At 36.3% G+C, this 15,359-nt stretch overlaps 1 protein-coding gene across 8 annotated transcripts in view; it reads left to right on the forward strand.

Annotated features, from left to right (window-relative positions):
* The window catches only part of CLIP1 (CAP-Gly domain containing linker protein 1), a 67,888-nt gene that overhangs the window by 31,327 nt on the left and 21,202 nt on the right, over positions 1-15,359 (forward strand). For 4 of the 8 annotated variants that reach the window (XM_082774137.1, XM_082774131.1, XM_082774132.1 and 1 more), the window contains exons 8-17: positions 376-436; positions 1,456-1,488; positions 5,501-5,605; positions 8,633-9,577; positions 10,998-11,114; positions 12,128-12,185; positions 12,428-12,511; positions 13,813-13,969; positions 14,609-14,774; positions 14,878-15,093. In XM_082774137.1, the coding sequence (XP_082630263.1) occupies positions 376-436; positions 1,456-1,488; positions 5,501-5,605; positions 8,633-9,577; positions 10,998-11,114; positions 12,128-12,185; positions 12,428-12,511; positions 13,813-13,969; positions 14,609-14,774; positions 14,878-15,093 (1,942 nt within the window). The remainder of the gene's footprint in view (positions 1-375; positions 437-1,455; positions 1,489-5,500; positions 5,606-8,632; positions 9,578-10,997; positions 11,115-12,127; positions 12,186-12,427; positions 12,512-13,812; positions 13,970-14,608; positions 14,775-14,877; positions 15,094-15,359) is intronic. The other 4 variants (XM_082774133.1, XM_082774136.1, XM_082774134.1 and 1 more) reach the window with 3 other exon arrangements.

A 15,359-nucleotide genomic window follows, 5' to 3' on the forward strand; every position in this document is an offset into this window, starting at 1 on the left:
ATGTGAGTGGACCAGTGCACTACCAGAAAGCTCTTGGGAATCTTGGATGTTTCCTAACTTTCTGTTTCTTAGCTTAGTGGCAGAATATGCAGAATGCGTGCAGAAGGGTGAAGGACTAAGAGAAACAACACTGACAGAGGTTTTCTTTTTAACTCCTCAGAAAAGTACCAAGTACTTTCTTCATACAGCTGTAGGAAGATGCCTTTGTCAGAGCTTGCTCTTTAAAGGCTGTGTCTTTCCTTCTCACCAATGTTCTTTGTGAAATACTTCTCATGTCTTAATGTTTCTAGCAGTTTGCTGGCAGTTTTCCATTTAAAACAGTTTGAAAGCAGTTTCTTTCAAAGTTATCTGAATTTTAATGAATTATCCCCACAGGAAAGTTGAAGACCTTCAGTTCCGTGTGGAAGAAGAATCCATTACCAAAGGAGACCTAGAGGTAAAATAGCTCCAGCTTTGCAAACACTTTATATAGTAGGACACAAAAATGCAACCAGTTCATCCAAATTGGACTGTTCTCTGAAAGATGGTGACAGGAATGATTAAGAGATGCAATCCTGGTCCTAGAGTATGCAAAGCACATCAAAGTAATTCCCATTTCTGCAGTCCCTGAGTAAGCTAACCACCCTGGAATTACGGGATTGCACCTTTAATTCAGTTATACACTTTAACAAGGGTTCTGCTGTAGAATGGCAGTAGTTGTTTAGAATAATTTAATTGAAAACAATTAAACAAATAATTTAAGTGAAAATAATGTAATTGAAAATTATTTTTTGATATTTTATATTATTTTATATCTTACTAATTTTTCTAATGTCTTCTAATGGAAGATTTATTGAAAAAAATAATTCTGTCAGGACAGTTGTACCCAAAATCTAAACAGCCGTTCATGTGTTCACTATAATAGTATGTTATTATGCAATGAGGTTAGGAAACATTTAGTGAAGAATTGCTCTTAATTACTTGAACACTTCCAATTTTTATCCCAAATTCCAAATTTAAAAGCAAAATATGTATTAGTTGTTCTACTCTATTTGTTGTTTAATCTGAAAAATATTAGACTCTTGCACAGTATAGAGAATAAAGTTAATTGACTTGTGTCCCTGTGAACCCTTTACGATTAAAGTGCTAGCCTTATGAAAGTGATTCATTTCATATAACATTTCTTTTATTTTAGTCTTCCATTCATTTTAAGATACCTATCTAGACTCTTCATAGAATGCTCCTTTTATTATTTAGTCCATGGAAACTTATAGTTTTCTATTTTTTGTTAACTCACTGGATAGTCCTGGCAGACCATGTTAAAGAGTCTGGTCTGTCAAGCTGCATAGCTTCAAGAATTTAAAATTAATACAAGATAATGAGATGTATCCTGATGTTTGTGTTGGAATGATAGTACTAAGTCTTCAGGTGAAATATTTTTGTTTGTTTTTGTTTTTTTTTTAATTTTACTGATAGCGAAAGAGGCAGATTTCGGAAGATCCAGAAAATGTAAGAGGGCACTTCAATGTGCAGAGACATCCCATGTTAACAGATTGTGTGCAGAAAATGCTTATACTTATTCACTAACTGCATAATCTGTTATTGAAACATTGACTCTAGTATTTGTGTGCATGTTGCTTTCAGAGCAATTACGTTTATCAAAAAGAATGTGTGTAATGACTAAACGTTGTAATCCCCATTAACTGTAGAGAGGGCAAATGTGTCATTAGAATTCTTTATGGGCAAAAACTCTGCACCTAATTGGAGAGCATAGGAGCTTGTAGAAAACGACTGTCCTGGATCTTGAAATGTCTTTCATTTCTATGTAGGATTTTAGTTGCTCTCTTCACAAAATCCTACGCTGTTTCCTATGAGCTCCTACTGCTGTTCAATAGATGCAGTTTGCATCTGGCCAATTAATTTTTCTGAGGGAAAAAATGGTATGTTCCCTACCTCCCCTGATTTTTTTTTTTCATAAAATGCTAAGGGGAGAGATGATTGCACGGTATTTTTTAAGACATTTTAAAGCTGTCTATTTTACTGTAGCTTCCCTTTGAATTATGCAGGAAAAATATATGTAAATGGATAGCAGAAATTGCCTTACAAGACATTAAAGCAGCCCTCTTGCTTCCTTAGCTCAGAATAGTGGAATTTAAAAGCCCTCTCTTTGATCGGATTTAGGCAAAATTATCACAGGCTGCCTCCTCTGCTGCATCCCCAGCCAAGATAGGAAGTTCTCAAGACTAAAACTGGTTTCCTGCTGTGCATTCTTAGGTGTTGCTTTTGCGAAGCTACTTCAGCGATCCGGGTCTCCTCTATTCTTCCAATCAGGCTCACGGTGTGTTAGAAGTAAATCTGCATGTGCCCTTCCTTTCTCTCGTTTTGTGCACTCCTTGTTTAATCCTATCTTTACTCCTTATTTCCCTGTTCTAATTTCTCCATAAAAATGGACATCTTCACTCTTTGGAGAACTGGGTGATCACTTAGTTTCCAGGATAATGCTTCATAATCTGTCGTGTTCTGTGGTTGTTATCCCAGCACGAAGGAACTGAAGGTCATCTTGCCCCTATTCTAGAATCAGTTATCAGCTTTTATGGCCTCAGCACAATTTCACAGTTTTACCTGTAGATGGAGAACTTAACTGAAGGTTTATTTTGAAGTGAAAGTGTAGCTAGAATACATAAATGCTGAAAATAACCAATGACTGCCTCCTGACATTCGATTTTAGTGGAATTCTTTAGGGTTCAAGCCAGAGTAAGGCTTGTCCCATTTCCCCCTCTCTTAATCTAACTGTGAAACTTTGGAGAAGGGGAAGATGCTTTGTGGGTTTTGTTTGCTTGCTTTTTGTTTTTATTTTCTATTCAATTTGAGGTTTAAAATCAAATTCTTTTTTTCTTTTTACAGTACTCTCCTCTTGTCAGCTTACTGTGCTCCGGCTTTCCTCAGAGGAACACAATCTTTTAGACATTTCTCTTTTTAATTTTTAGTTTTTGTTTTATTTTTGGTAGAATTTTATTTTATTCTTCTTTGTAAAATATAAGAGGTAGGGGTTAAAAAATGGTAATCATGGAATCATCATAGATGATGGTATATTTGATCCTTGCAGTATTAAAGCAATGTCAATAAGATTAATGATCAAAGTATTTTGCTTTTTATGTATAGTATAACAGGTCTTAAGGTAGCATATTTTGCAAAGTGATGCAAGGAGAATTCTGCAGCTATCAGGTTTGGGGCTTGTTTTCTAGTAAATCCCTAATGGGATTTAGAGCAAGAAAGGCATGAATATTCAAATTTTAAAAATAGATTTGTTTTCAGACTTATAATTTTGTTGTAGAACAGAAGTCATACTAATCAGTCTGAGAGAGGGGGCTGATTTATGGCCACTTTTAAAAATATTTATTTCCCTTAGAACATTTACTTTAGTTTTCGAAGGCTGTGAGAGACAAAAACAATAACCCATGTTCTCATGTTCTATGTTTGTGGTTTGTTTTGTTTTTTCCTTGTATACACTGAATATCTTCCACTGATACAGAAACAAATCCTCTATGGAATACCAAAACCAGAACAAATCTAAGAAGCAAGTTTTAATGCTTTAGGGATTTAGTATTTTAGATCTAGTAACTGCATAGTAAAACAGCCAACTCTTTTTTCAGCTGGAAAAATGTTTTAAAAAACTGAAACCACCAGATGTCTACATGCTTTGGGAGAGGAAGATAACTTGGTGCTGTCAGAAGGAATACTGTGATTAGAGAACAGGCCTGGAGCAAAACGAGAGTTTCGTCCCTATCTCACCTTCTCTGCGGAGACTGCCTAGGATCTTTAACTGCTGGCTTGGAGGCAGTACTAATCAGCTTGTCCCTCTATAAATAACACAGTTCTGTAGGGATATTTAAATAGCATTTGCAAAGATCAGAGAAACAGCAGTGTCCTGCCAGCTGTGTGCACACTGCTGTGCTGTGGGTTTGGCAGCAGTGTGGCTTTGGAATGATTCGTGCTCTTCCTTCCTTTTGGATTCTTTCAACCCAGTGTTCAATGGGTAGCTTTTCAGGCTGCAGGACTCTCCTCTACTAATAGCAGTTCATAAGGCTTGGGGGTTACTGTGTACTACTTTACTACCTGTTTACTACTTTACTACTTGTTCTGTAGTAAAGTAATTGCTGAAGCTAGAGAACTTTCTTCAAGGCTGATGGATGCAACTTCTTGGGCTCTTAATCGCATCTTAGCATAACCAGACAGAACTTCATTCAGTCTTTTTTCTGGAGATCCACCTTACTCTTGATGTGGGCAAGCTCCTTAAGCTGCCCTTTTTTTTTTGGAAAAGACACGTGAAGCAACAGTACATTTTCAGAATACTTTTAATTTGGATTGTTTCATACATTTACACTAACAGTGACCAGTCAAGATTGATACAATACTTGGATCTCAGCATTTCAGAAATAACTCTGTATTACTTCTTTCTATTCCACCCATGTGTGCACACACACTCACCCCTGTTCCCCATTTCAGTGGTGCAGGTCAGGTATGAACTAACTGCTGGACTTTACTTGCATCTCTCGAACTTCAAACTCTCTTGGGGGCATCTTGGAGCCTAGGTATCAAGTTTACTGATGTTCTGTGTTCTTGCTAAAAGAAAAAAAAAATCTATCCCTTTTTAACCAAAAGGCAGGAGGTGCCTGCTTACTTCGTTACATGTACTTTCTGTGCTTTTTAGGAACCTATAAGAATTACAATTTATTTTTTTAATCTTATCACTTGTACATCTTGTTCAATGTATTTAGGCTTCGGCAATTAGGCTTTCAACAACCAGGCTGATTCACTTTTTCCCCTGGTTTTGGAGAATCTTATTTGTTGCTTGCTTTCTTTTTGGAAGAAGAGGAGAGGGATAAACTAAGAGGGTTCTGCAGTTACAGGCAACCATGCTCTTTATATTTCCATTGAAATAATTCATACCCTAGTGAAAAATGAACCTTAGTGTTCCCTGGTCTTGACCAAAAAGATTTTTATGGCTAAGACTTGAGATGCAGCTACTATTGCTTTAAAAAAAAATAAATAGAAATTCATTACATGAGCTTCGTTAGTGAATTCTCCCCTGGTTCAAACTAAATCATTTAAAAATAAGCCCAATGCATTAAAAAAAGTTAGTGGGATGATGAGGAAAGGGACATATCATCCTCTTAGAACAGGTGTATATATATTTATATATACTTTTTCATAACTATTCTAATTTGTGCTGAAAACTTCATGTACTGATAAATAACTTCTACTTGGCTGCATGAAACGTTTTTGTTCATACTTCTTCGTTTGTGATTTATTTTTTATTTTTTACACATCAGTCCATTTACACTTTTCAGTCCATCTTTCTCATCCATAGCATTTCCCTGTTCATTTTATCCACTGCATCTTCTCTGCTCATCATTGATAGAAGATTCTGGCAGCACGGCCTGCATGTGGCTCCCTCCTTGTGTGCTGGCATGTGATGGTGGCACCGTTGTGTTCTCTTCCTTTCCCTTTTCACTAACAGACGCAGACCAAACTGGAGCATGCCCGCATTAAGGAGCTTGAACAGAGCCTGCTCTTTGAAAAGACCAAAGCTGACAAACTCCAGAGGGAGTTAGAAGACACTAGGGTAATGGTTTTCACTATTTAAATAACAAGACTGCTTTGTGTTGTGGAAGATTTCTGATGACACAGCCTGCCGGGTTTAACACGTGCTGAAAGAGATTCTTGCTCCTGCCACGATCAGTACCTGCTATAGATGTAGCTGGAACACTCTTAAGAATTAGCATTAATTTTGAGCTTCGGTGGTGTGTGTGTGTATGCCTGTATATGTGTACTCATTTCTTCAGAAGAATTCAGGTAAGATGATTTCAAAGTGCAAAAATAATGCTTAAATCTAGGTCAAAAGTGGCAGAAATAGCAAAGTTCATTATATCCAAAAGAAGTAAGTTCCACTTTGCCAGTGCTTTTAACACAAACTTAGAATTTGGGAGCTGGGTTTCTGAGGTCCTAAATAGTGGCTGTGCTACCTACTAAGTCAAGGTTTGCAGTGCCTTTTTAGTTCTTTTTTTTTTTTTCTACCCATGACACAATCTTTTCAGGGATATCCAGTAGTATTAGTAATACCGTTGCCTGTCAAAACATTACTGAGTCCCAAAACATACTTTTTCCCAAGACAGAGGTTTAGCTGATGTTGATTCCTAAGATTTTCAGCATGTTTCTGGGAGTTTTTTTCTTGCTAGGGAGGTGCTAACTGTACTCAGTTTTATTTGAAACAAGGCCCACAAGGCTGCTGTGGTTGACCTCAGCTTTTCACACATCTTTTTAGAAAAGCCTACATGTTCTAACATTGCATTATGTCTCTGGGCTCATTTGACAGCAAAGGCATAACAGTTTTTGGTGGTGTAATTTATTTATTTATTTTAATTTTTATTTTGTACTTCATAAATAATTCACGAAGTACCAAATCCAAGAAATCTGAGATGACCACAAGCTAGGAGCATGAGAGGAGGATGGGATGGTTCCTTCACTGTGCAAATAGCAGAACATTGTTCTGTAGGAGCACATTGACCACTTCCAAACATGGGTCATTCTGTGGGCATCTAGCCTAACTACAGCTACTTAAGAGAAGATGGGAAGAAGGAACTTGCAGCTGTAGTAAGAATTCACTAATGATCACCTGTGTTGAACTGAATGTTTTCCCAGTATTACTGGGCATTTCAACAAGGTCAGCTAAATGGTAGCTAAATAGTAGCAGGAGGTGGTACTTCCGTACCCTTCTGTCAGGTCCAGCCATGTAAAGGGAATCTAGGTCACACCTAATGATATGCCATTGGTTATAAGTGCCTTTTGTCCTAAATTCTTTACACGTAAGTGCATATCGATAATATTCAAGATGCCCTTGTTGATTGTTTCTGGTTATGTGGCATCTTTATAAAGAGACAGTGAACACCCAGTAATAGATAATGTAAGAGATACTTAATAGGGCACCATTCAGGCTTGGTTATTAGGTGTCTGCTTACTGAAAACCTGTAAATCTGCTTCCAGAGGTGATGAATCAGATACATTTTCAGTGTGGAGCAATGCCATGGAAATAAACCATGAGTACTGGCTCTTTTATGGTACATTTCATAACCTAAATCTTTCACGGTCACTTGATATAATGAAGCAGTGAATTTCATTCTGCCTTTTTCTCAAACTGAAAAGTTTTCTGCATGACAAGGTGTGAACTTCCTCTAGTTACTACATCGTTCTTTGTCTCAGAAGAAAAAAGCTAATACTGTTATCTTCCTCCAAACAAAGCTGAAGGTCATCACAAATATTTAAAATTTTACAAAGCACAGGGTTCAGCTGGAAAGAAATTCTAGCTCTCTACTTATGAATCTTTTTTTTTTTTTTTTCTGCAGGATCATAAAATATTTTTTTTTACCTTTCCCCTGTTCATAAATGGTTTCTTCACCAGAGAGGATGAGAAGTTGTATACATTTTTCTCATTTCTGTCCATAGCAGAGTAGGCAAATAAACACTTGACAGTTTTTGTATGATACTCAAAATTCAATTATTTGTCTATGTATTTGTACTTTTAAAATAATCCCATTACTTTTCTGTGATGATTTATGCACTGCTCACTTCAGATAATACTCTCTATGTGTCTTTGTCTATTCCAACCACTTTCTTTAATTAGGAAGATGCAGAGTATTAGATCTTTTGACTAGATCAGGATAGACATTTGAATATGTGTCATAATACGTATGATTGATGCTTCTTGAAAGCATATTTATAATCATGCACACACACATGACTCGAAGGTAGGACTGAACATTATAAAACCAAGAAGGTAGTCTATAATAAGTACTTTTAAAAAGCAGTTGCATGTAAGTAATATTTTTTCAGAATGTTGGTATAATAAGAAGGCTGACATAGTGATTTCCCAATTAGAAATCATTGTGCTGGCTTTGTAGTTTATCCATACCAGAAGTTTCTTCAACAGCTGTAGTAAAGCTCAGATAAAGTGAGGACACTTTTTTCAGAGACAACAATGGATTGAATATAAAAGGTGTTTCAGAGCATTTGTAGGCTAAAACTTTATTTTTCGCTGACAGTCTCATAGCTAGCATAAAATGAAAGTGGAAGCAATTATGTCAACAATCAGGGACCTGGGACATTGTCCTACCTCTGTCAGTCTGCTCTATAGTGGTTCTCAGAAACATTTTGTTAAACGTGTTTAATATAAATAAGTATAGTTTGTAAGCTGTTATTTAGCAAGTTGTTATTTCTAGATAACTTCAGAAAAATCAACTTAAATATGTTCTCCCAAAAGGTGAAATTTAGTATGCACAGAACACAAAGTTATGGACATCTGTACTTTTTTTAGCAATAGTTTATACATAAATGAAACAACACTTGGTCTTGTTTCACAGCCTTCCATATAAAAGCAGCATTTTCTTTTACTTAAGGTTTCTTTAGCACTTCCATAAAAATAGGATTTGGCAATGAAACTCAGAGGTATTATAATCCAAAATGCTGGTAAGAATACACTACTGATGTTGGTTTGCAATGCTTGGTAATTTCTTTTCACTGTGGTCTAAGCATCTGTGTCTATTAAACATATCTTTTCTAATTCTTTCTTCTTTTCTTAAAATGCTGTTAATCATAGGTGGCCACAGTATCAGAAAAATCTCGCATCATGGAACTAGAAAGAGATCTAGCATTGCGGGTGAAGGAAGTAGCTGAGCTTCGAGGGAGATTAGAGTCTAGTAAACACATTGATGATGTGGATACTTCTCTTTCGTTGTTACAAGAAATAAGTTCTTTGCAAGAAAAAATGGCAGCAGTTGGCAAAGAACATCAGAGTGAGATGAATTCACTGAAAGAGAAGTTTGAAATCAGTGAAGAAGCACTCCGGAAAGAGATCAAATCACTTTCAGCTTCAAATGAGAAAATGGCAAAAGAAAATGAATCATTGAAATCTAAGCTTGATCATGCCAACAAGGAGAATTCAGATGTAACGGAGCTGTGGAAATCAAAGCTGGAATCTGCAATTGCCTCCCATCAGCAAGCAATGGAAGAACTAAAAGTTTCTTTCAGCAAAGGTGTAGGGGCTCAAACAGCAGAATTTGCAGAGTTAAAGACTCAAATTGAGAAGATTAAATTAGACTATGAAAATGAAATGTCAAATTTAAAGCTGAAGCAGGAAAATGAAAAGTCTCATCATTTAAAAGAGATCGAAGCCCTGAAAGCAAAATTAATTGCAGTTACAGAGGAGAAAGAGCAAAACCTGGAAAGCTTGAAGACCAAACTGGAAAGTGTGGAAGATCAGCATCTAGTAGAAATGGAAGACACTTTAAACAAATTACAGGAAGCTGAAATAAAGGTAAAGGAGCTAGAGGTACTGCAAGCCAAGTGCAATGAACAAACCAAAGTTATTGGTAGTCTTACACAACAGATCAAAGCTTCTGAAGAAAAGCTTTTGGACCTTGATGCACTTCAGAAAGCCAATTCTGAAGGTAAATTGGAAGTCCAGAAACTTAGCAAGCAGCTTGAGGCAGCTGAGAAACAGATACAGAATTTAGAGACTGAAAAGGTTGATGAAAGTAGCAAGGTTTGTATCAACATCCATCCTTTTATTTTTACTTTACTTTTATTTTACATTTGTATTGTTCTAAACTGCTATAGCAAACTCATCACAGAAAAAAAACAACTTGTATTAGAAATGTATCTTAGTACCATCTGAGGAGGTGTAGAGAAAGCGTTAACTGGGTCAGATCTCTAAACAGGTTTTTCTGCTTGGTCTGCACCACTCAGCAAAAGAAAATTTCTTGCTTTACTTTCTGCAGACTTACAGAGGCCTCTGCTGAAAACTTTATGTTATGGAAAATTACTTTATTGGTTTATTTGGGAGAAGAACCCACATACACGAATTTTTAACCTTTGGTGGAAGTTTGGAAATATTCAGATAATGTGACACAGAGCTCATGGTGGAATTTTTTTCCTTAGTTGATTACTTTGAGTTGTAGAGAGAATCCGTGTTCCCAATCTTCCACCTAGAGAAATGCTGATAGAATTAGTATCTTCACCTTTCCTCTCATCAAAGATGATGATGCAAGAAGCAAGAGAATGCCATTAAAAATGAAACAAAGAAAAAAAAGAAAAAAGATCCTGAGGGAATTTTCATTTAAGATAAGAGTATGCAGTGGTGTTGTCAGGAACCTTTTCATGGGATTTTTGAAGCACAGAGTGCAGCTTGATGTGTCTTACCGAGGTTTTTCTTGGTTTTGGATAAAATGTCTCTTTAAGGTTGATAGTATGCCATTCAGTACTTGAAAGTTATTCTGCCACTGCAGCTACTAATAAAAGCATTAAGTTTCCATTTAATTTGGGGGGTTTGCCCACATCCTCAATTTATGTATGACCTGACAAGCTACAGCTCCAATCATAGTAGTGGGAAGGTAGCTGAAAACAGCTTTCCTAAGTCCTTCACAGATGGTTCCAAGATACTAGATTTCTGTGGACCTTTGGCACAATTTTTGAGCTCACACTGGGTTTCTGTGCTACCTCCTGGGTGAGGTACAGACCCTTCTGGAAAATGACATCTCCATATGTGTATTGGTCTGAATAGCTAGTTGAAACATAAATGCTAAATTTATCAGTTCAAAAGATTAAAATGGTAAAGAACCAAAACTGCTAATTCAACTGATGCTGTAACTGTATTTTGAAATGTTTCAGTGTACTCCAAAATGTCTGCCATTAAATGTTTTCACCATTAATTCTAAGATCACTAAATTTTAATTATTATTTCAAGCATTTCAAGATCCAATTATTACTGTGATGTAGTCATCAGTGGAAATCAGCTTCACTTAGTTAACACATTACATTTCTTTTTCCTTCAGTTTATTTTTATTTTGTCATCTTATAGTGATTTTAATATTCTAGTTATTTATTTCAGATTCAACTTTTAATTTCCCTGTTTTTATCATTCATGTTTGTAATTTTATTTTACTCCATTTGACCATATTCGTTAGGCTAGTAATCTGGCCAAAGAACTGCAGGGCAAAGAGCAAAAGCTTCTTGACCTTGAGAAAAACTTGAGTGCAGTAAATCAAGTTAAAGATTCTTTGGAAAAGGAACTTCAGATTTTGGTGAGTAATACTCAAAAATTTTGACTTTATCCGTTGGATTTTGGGTTTTGTGGTGAGAGCATAATTGAATTCAGAGGATCCGTTCTGCCTGAGCAGTCTTTCAAAGCTATGATCTTCATGAACAGAAGGCAGTGGCTCATGACTAATAAGATCCATCTCAGAATGAAAAGAGCATTTCACCTGACTTGTGTTATCAGGTGATTTGTTTAAATAGAACTCATCCATTAGAGATTTCAGATAAAATATTAAGCCAAGTCAAAAGCATTGTGAAGCTTTAAATGTAGACTACTCTTGAAGGAACACATGGCCCTTTATCATTATAACTATTGTATAAATTAATGCTTGCTACAGGAATGGCTCACAAATGTTTCTCAAAGATACTTTTCACCTGATTTCTCATTTTGCAAATTTAATTAATTTTGCAATTAGGTATCCTGTGGATGGGTGGGATTCTCCTGAGAAACTAGCTAGTTAGCAATAAAAAGACAAGCTGCTTAATTTTTACTGTCCCTGTCATAAAATCTTTCTGTGGCCATAGTAAATATCTGAAGCTGATGGAGAAGTCTCATTTATTGTCTTCCTTAGCATCCTACCTTTTTTTCAGTCTAGCATCTCTTCCTGCTGGTAAAGCTGGAAAATGCTCATGTGAGATTGATCACAGGGTTGCAGAAGAGTGCAGCACATGAGTAACATGAATAGCTTCTGACATTGAGAGGCCCAAACATGATGTCTCCTACATGAGTCTCTGTAGCTGCAGTTCTGTTGCTATGCTTGCTGATGGAGTTATTTTGAAAGTTTAGGGACTTGCTTGCAAACAAGCAAGATTTCTCCCTTGCCATTATGTTGTTGAATATATCAGTGCTAAACTGTAATTCAAAAACTTCAGGTGTGTTTATGATAGGAGTGAAAACTTGATATATTTCCTACATGAAAAAATACCTAATATAAATTCAGTGGTTGAATTATACTGTTAACATCAAACCTGACCTTAGGTTTTTGTCTATTTTTTTCAGAAAGAAAAGTTTACTAGTGCAGCTGATGAAGCAGAAAACGTTCAACAAACTATGCAAGGTATGTCTGCTACTAAAGTACATGAAGATCTTAAAAGCTGCAGAAAACTATACTGCAAAATAAAGGTGTTTTCTTTCATGTGCTTTCAAATTTAAACCTGGCAATAAACCAGTTTCAGTAGCTAGGGAAAGGATAGGACTACTTGCAGCCTCTCTTCTTGAGAGTAACATACCTTGCAAGTAGGTGGAATTGTTGGAATCTAAGTAGTTACTAACTTTGTCTTTAAAATTTTACTTGCATAGAAACAATAAAAAAACTAAACCAAAAAGAAGAGCAATTTGCACTCATGTCTTCAGAACTGGAACAACTGAAGTCTAATTTGACTGGTAAGGAAGTAATAAAATGGAATGTTTTGAAATATGCATCAGCTTTGTGCTTTCTTATGCCTCCTGCTCAGCTTGCCATACCTTACATAGTGCATAATGCTTTCTCAAACGCATATGCCATCCAAAGAAAGCCTTCTTTCTAGGCAAAACTAACTTTTGTGGCACTGTATAGTGATACAGCAAGGTGACCATGATGTTAAGGAAATAGTGCAGTAAGGCAAAAGATTTCCTGGCTGAGTGTATTCCAAATCAGTAGCTAAATTTTTGCTTTAACATTGCAACAAAATCATGCTGTGGTAATGGTCAAGTACCAGACAAAGACTTAGTGACCAGACTGAAGCTTTACAAGCATAAAATAATTAATCCACATAAACAGTATTCTCTTTTTTAATCCACATAAACAGTATTCTCTCTTTTTTCTTCCTTTTTTAAGGACGTCAAAAAGACAGTGTGCTAGTTTGGTTGTCTACTTTTTCTTATCTGGCAGGTGGGAGACTTGCTGTATCTGTCTAGTTATACATCTCAATTTAAAACCAAACTAGAAAGAAATTAGGAATGACTTTGTACCCTGTAATCAAATCTTTCAAGGTATTATTGGGACTCAAGTCATGCCAAGGGCTGCTGTTGCCCTTGGTGGCAGTGCCTGCACTGGCCTGAGTCATGCTGGAGCAGAAGAAAGACATTAACTTGTTAGAGCAGGTCCAGAGGAAGGTCACAAATGTGATCAGAGGGCTGGAGCACCTCGCCAGTGCCTGGAATTGTTCAATGTCAGGTTGGATGGGGCTTTGGGCAGGCTGGTCTAGTGGAAGGTATCACTGCCTGTGGCAGAGGGTTGGAAGTAGATGGTCTTTGAGGACCCTTCCAACCCAAACCATTCTGATTCCATGATTTTTTCCCTGTAACTTCATGTTGCTTGCATTGTTTGTTTTCCACTCTTCTGCTGAATAGCTGGAGAGGTGTGCATGCTTCTCCTATTATACTGCTTGATTATCCTCTGATATGCATTAGGACTCTTACCAACTTCTCATGGCCTGAAGTTAAGTGATTCGCTTCTGGAAAAAAAAAAAAAAAAGCTAAAACTTCTTGACCAGTTGCTTTACTGCTATTTCTGAAGTGTTCTTAACTTTCTGCTACAGCTCACAGCGCAAAGTTCAAACCAATTATAATTATTAATTTTGAAGATGTAATTTGGAAGATCTATAGCATCGACATTATTCTGTTTATAGTTCTTTATGATCTTCTAGCTAGTCTGCGCATTCCCTTTGCTAGACTGCCAGACTGCTAACTTTTATCTTGTTCAGTGATGGAGGAGAAACTGAAGGAGCGAGAAGAGAGAGAACAGCAACTGACTCAAGCTAAAGTCAAACTAGAAAATGACATAGCAGAGATCATGAAGTCATCAGGGGACAGCTCTGCCCAGCTTACAAAAATGAATGATGAGCTACGGTTAAAAGAAAGGTATTCCATCATTGTCAGAACATTTTTGCATTAGTTCTTTACTCCTGCATTCCTTGCTTCTCATTTTATCTCATTTCAAATAGCTGAGCAAGATGCTCCTGAGTGTCACATTGATGTGACAAGTGAACTTAGTCTTTCACACTAAATTAATCAAAATAGTGTCCTCTGAGTGATTTGAAGAGTTTCACTTTTATAATTTCTAAAATTCCTTGTAGCATATACTTATCACTGTCCAGGGCAAATGAGCATTTTAATAACATACTCTTTCATAATTGTGCTTCGTAATTATTTGGTTACAAGTTTTTGGGCTTTTATTTGGAAATGGAGTAGATACAAGGGTCTCTTTTTTGACCAGCAAGAGAAAATGTGGTTTCTTTCAAACAAAAATTGTGGGTAGAATAGTTCTTTATCTTTTCAGAACCCCAGGCTGGGGGCAAGTTTACTGGCAACAGTGTTACTCTGCAGACAAGCAAGTGCTTGGACCCACTTGTGTATATTTAATTTAACAGAATGTTAAATAATTAAATATCTTCCTAAATGTTTGGACAGAATATAGGACTTCAGCATAATTTAGAGTCTTTTATCTGTGCTTGTCATGCTGTCAGCAAAAAGTAATGTTCTTTTATTTGGTCTTTTTAGGCAGTTGGAGCAAATACAACTTGAGCTTACAAAAGCAAATGAAAAGGCTGTTCAGCTACAGAAAAATGTGGAACAGACAGCACAGAAAGCTGAGCAGAGTCAGCAAGAAACTCTCAAGACTCATCAAGAAGAGCTGAAAAAAATGCAGGATCAACTAATGGACATGGTAAGAAAAACATTAAAAAATAATAGCTAATTATGGGGAGAATAGTTACCATGATGTACCACTGCACCTTTAACTGTGTTCCAACTGTTTTATGTTCTATCAGAAAAAGCAAATCGAGACTAACCAAAATCAGTATAAGGATCTTCAGGCAAAGTATGAAAAAGAAACTTCTGAGATGATCACTAAACATGATGCAGATATTAAAGGGTTTAAGCAGCACTTGCTGGATGCAGAAGAGGCACTGAAAACTGCACGAAAGAAAAATAATGAGTTGGAAACGCAGGCTGAGGAGCTGAAAAAGCAAGCAGAACAGGCCAAAGTATGTATACTTTGTTACTTTGCAAGTAATTTAAAGTTCATATCTTTGTATTTCAGTGAATCACTGTTCTGTTGTTTTGTTTTGTTTTCTCAGCTTTACCATTTTATAGTAGGGTTTTTGTGATATTTGTTTTGAACTTTTACAGAAAAAATAATGTTGATTAGGGAAGTGAAGTTGTGAATGCTTCACAACTTACTGTTGTCTTCTCTGGATTACACAAGAATCCATAAAATATGGCTCTTGTACATTAGCATTCTATGTTCATA

The sequence above is a fragment of the Aythya marila genome, assembly GCF_965140915.1.
Source record: "Aythya marila genome assembly, chromosome: 17".
In the NCBI taxonomy this organism is placed as follows: domain Eukaryota; kingdom Metazoa; phylum Chordata; class Aves; order Anseriformes; family Anatidae; genus Aythya; species Aythya marila.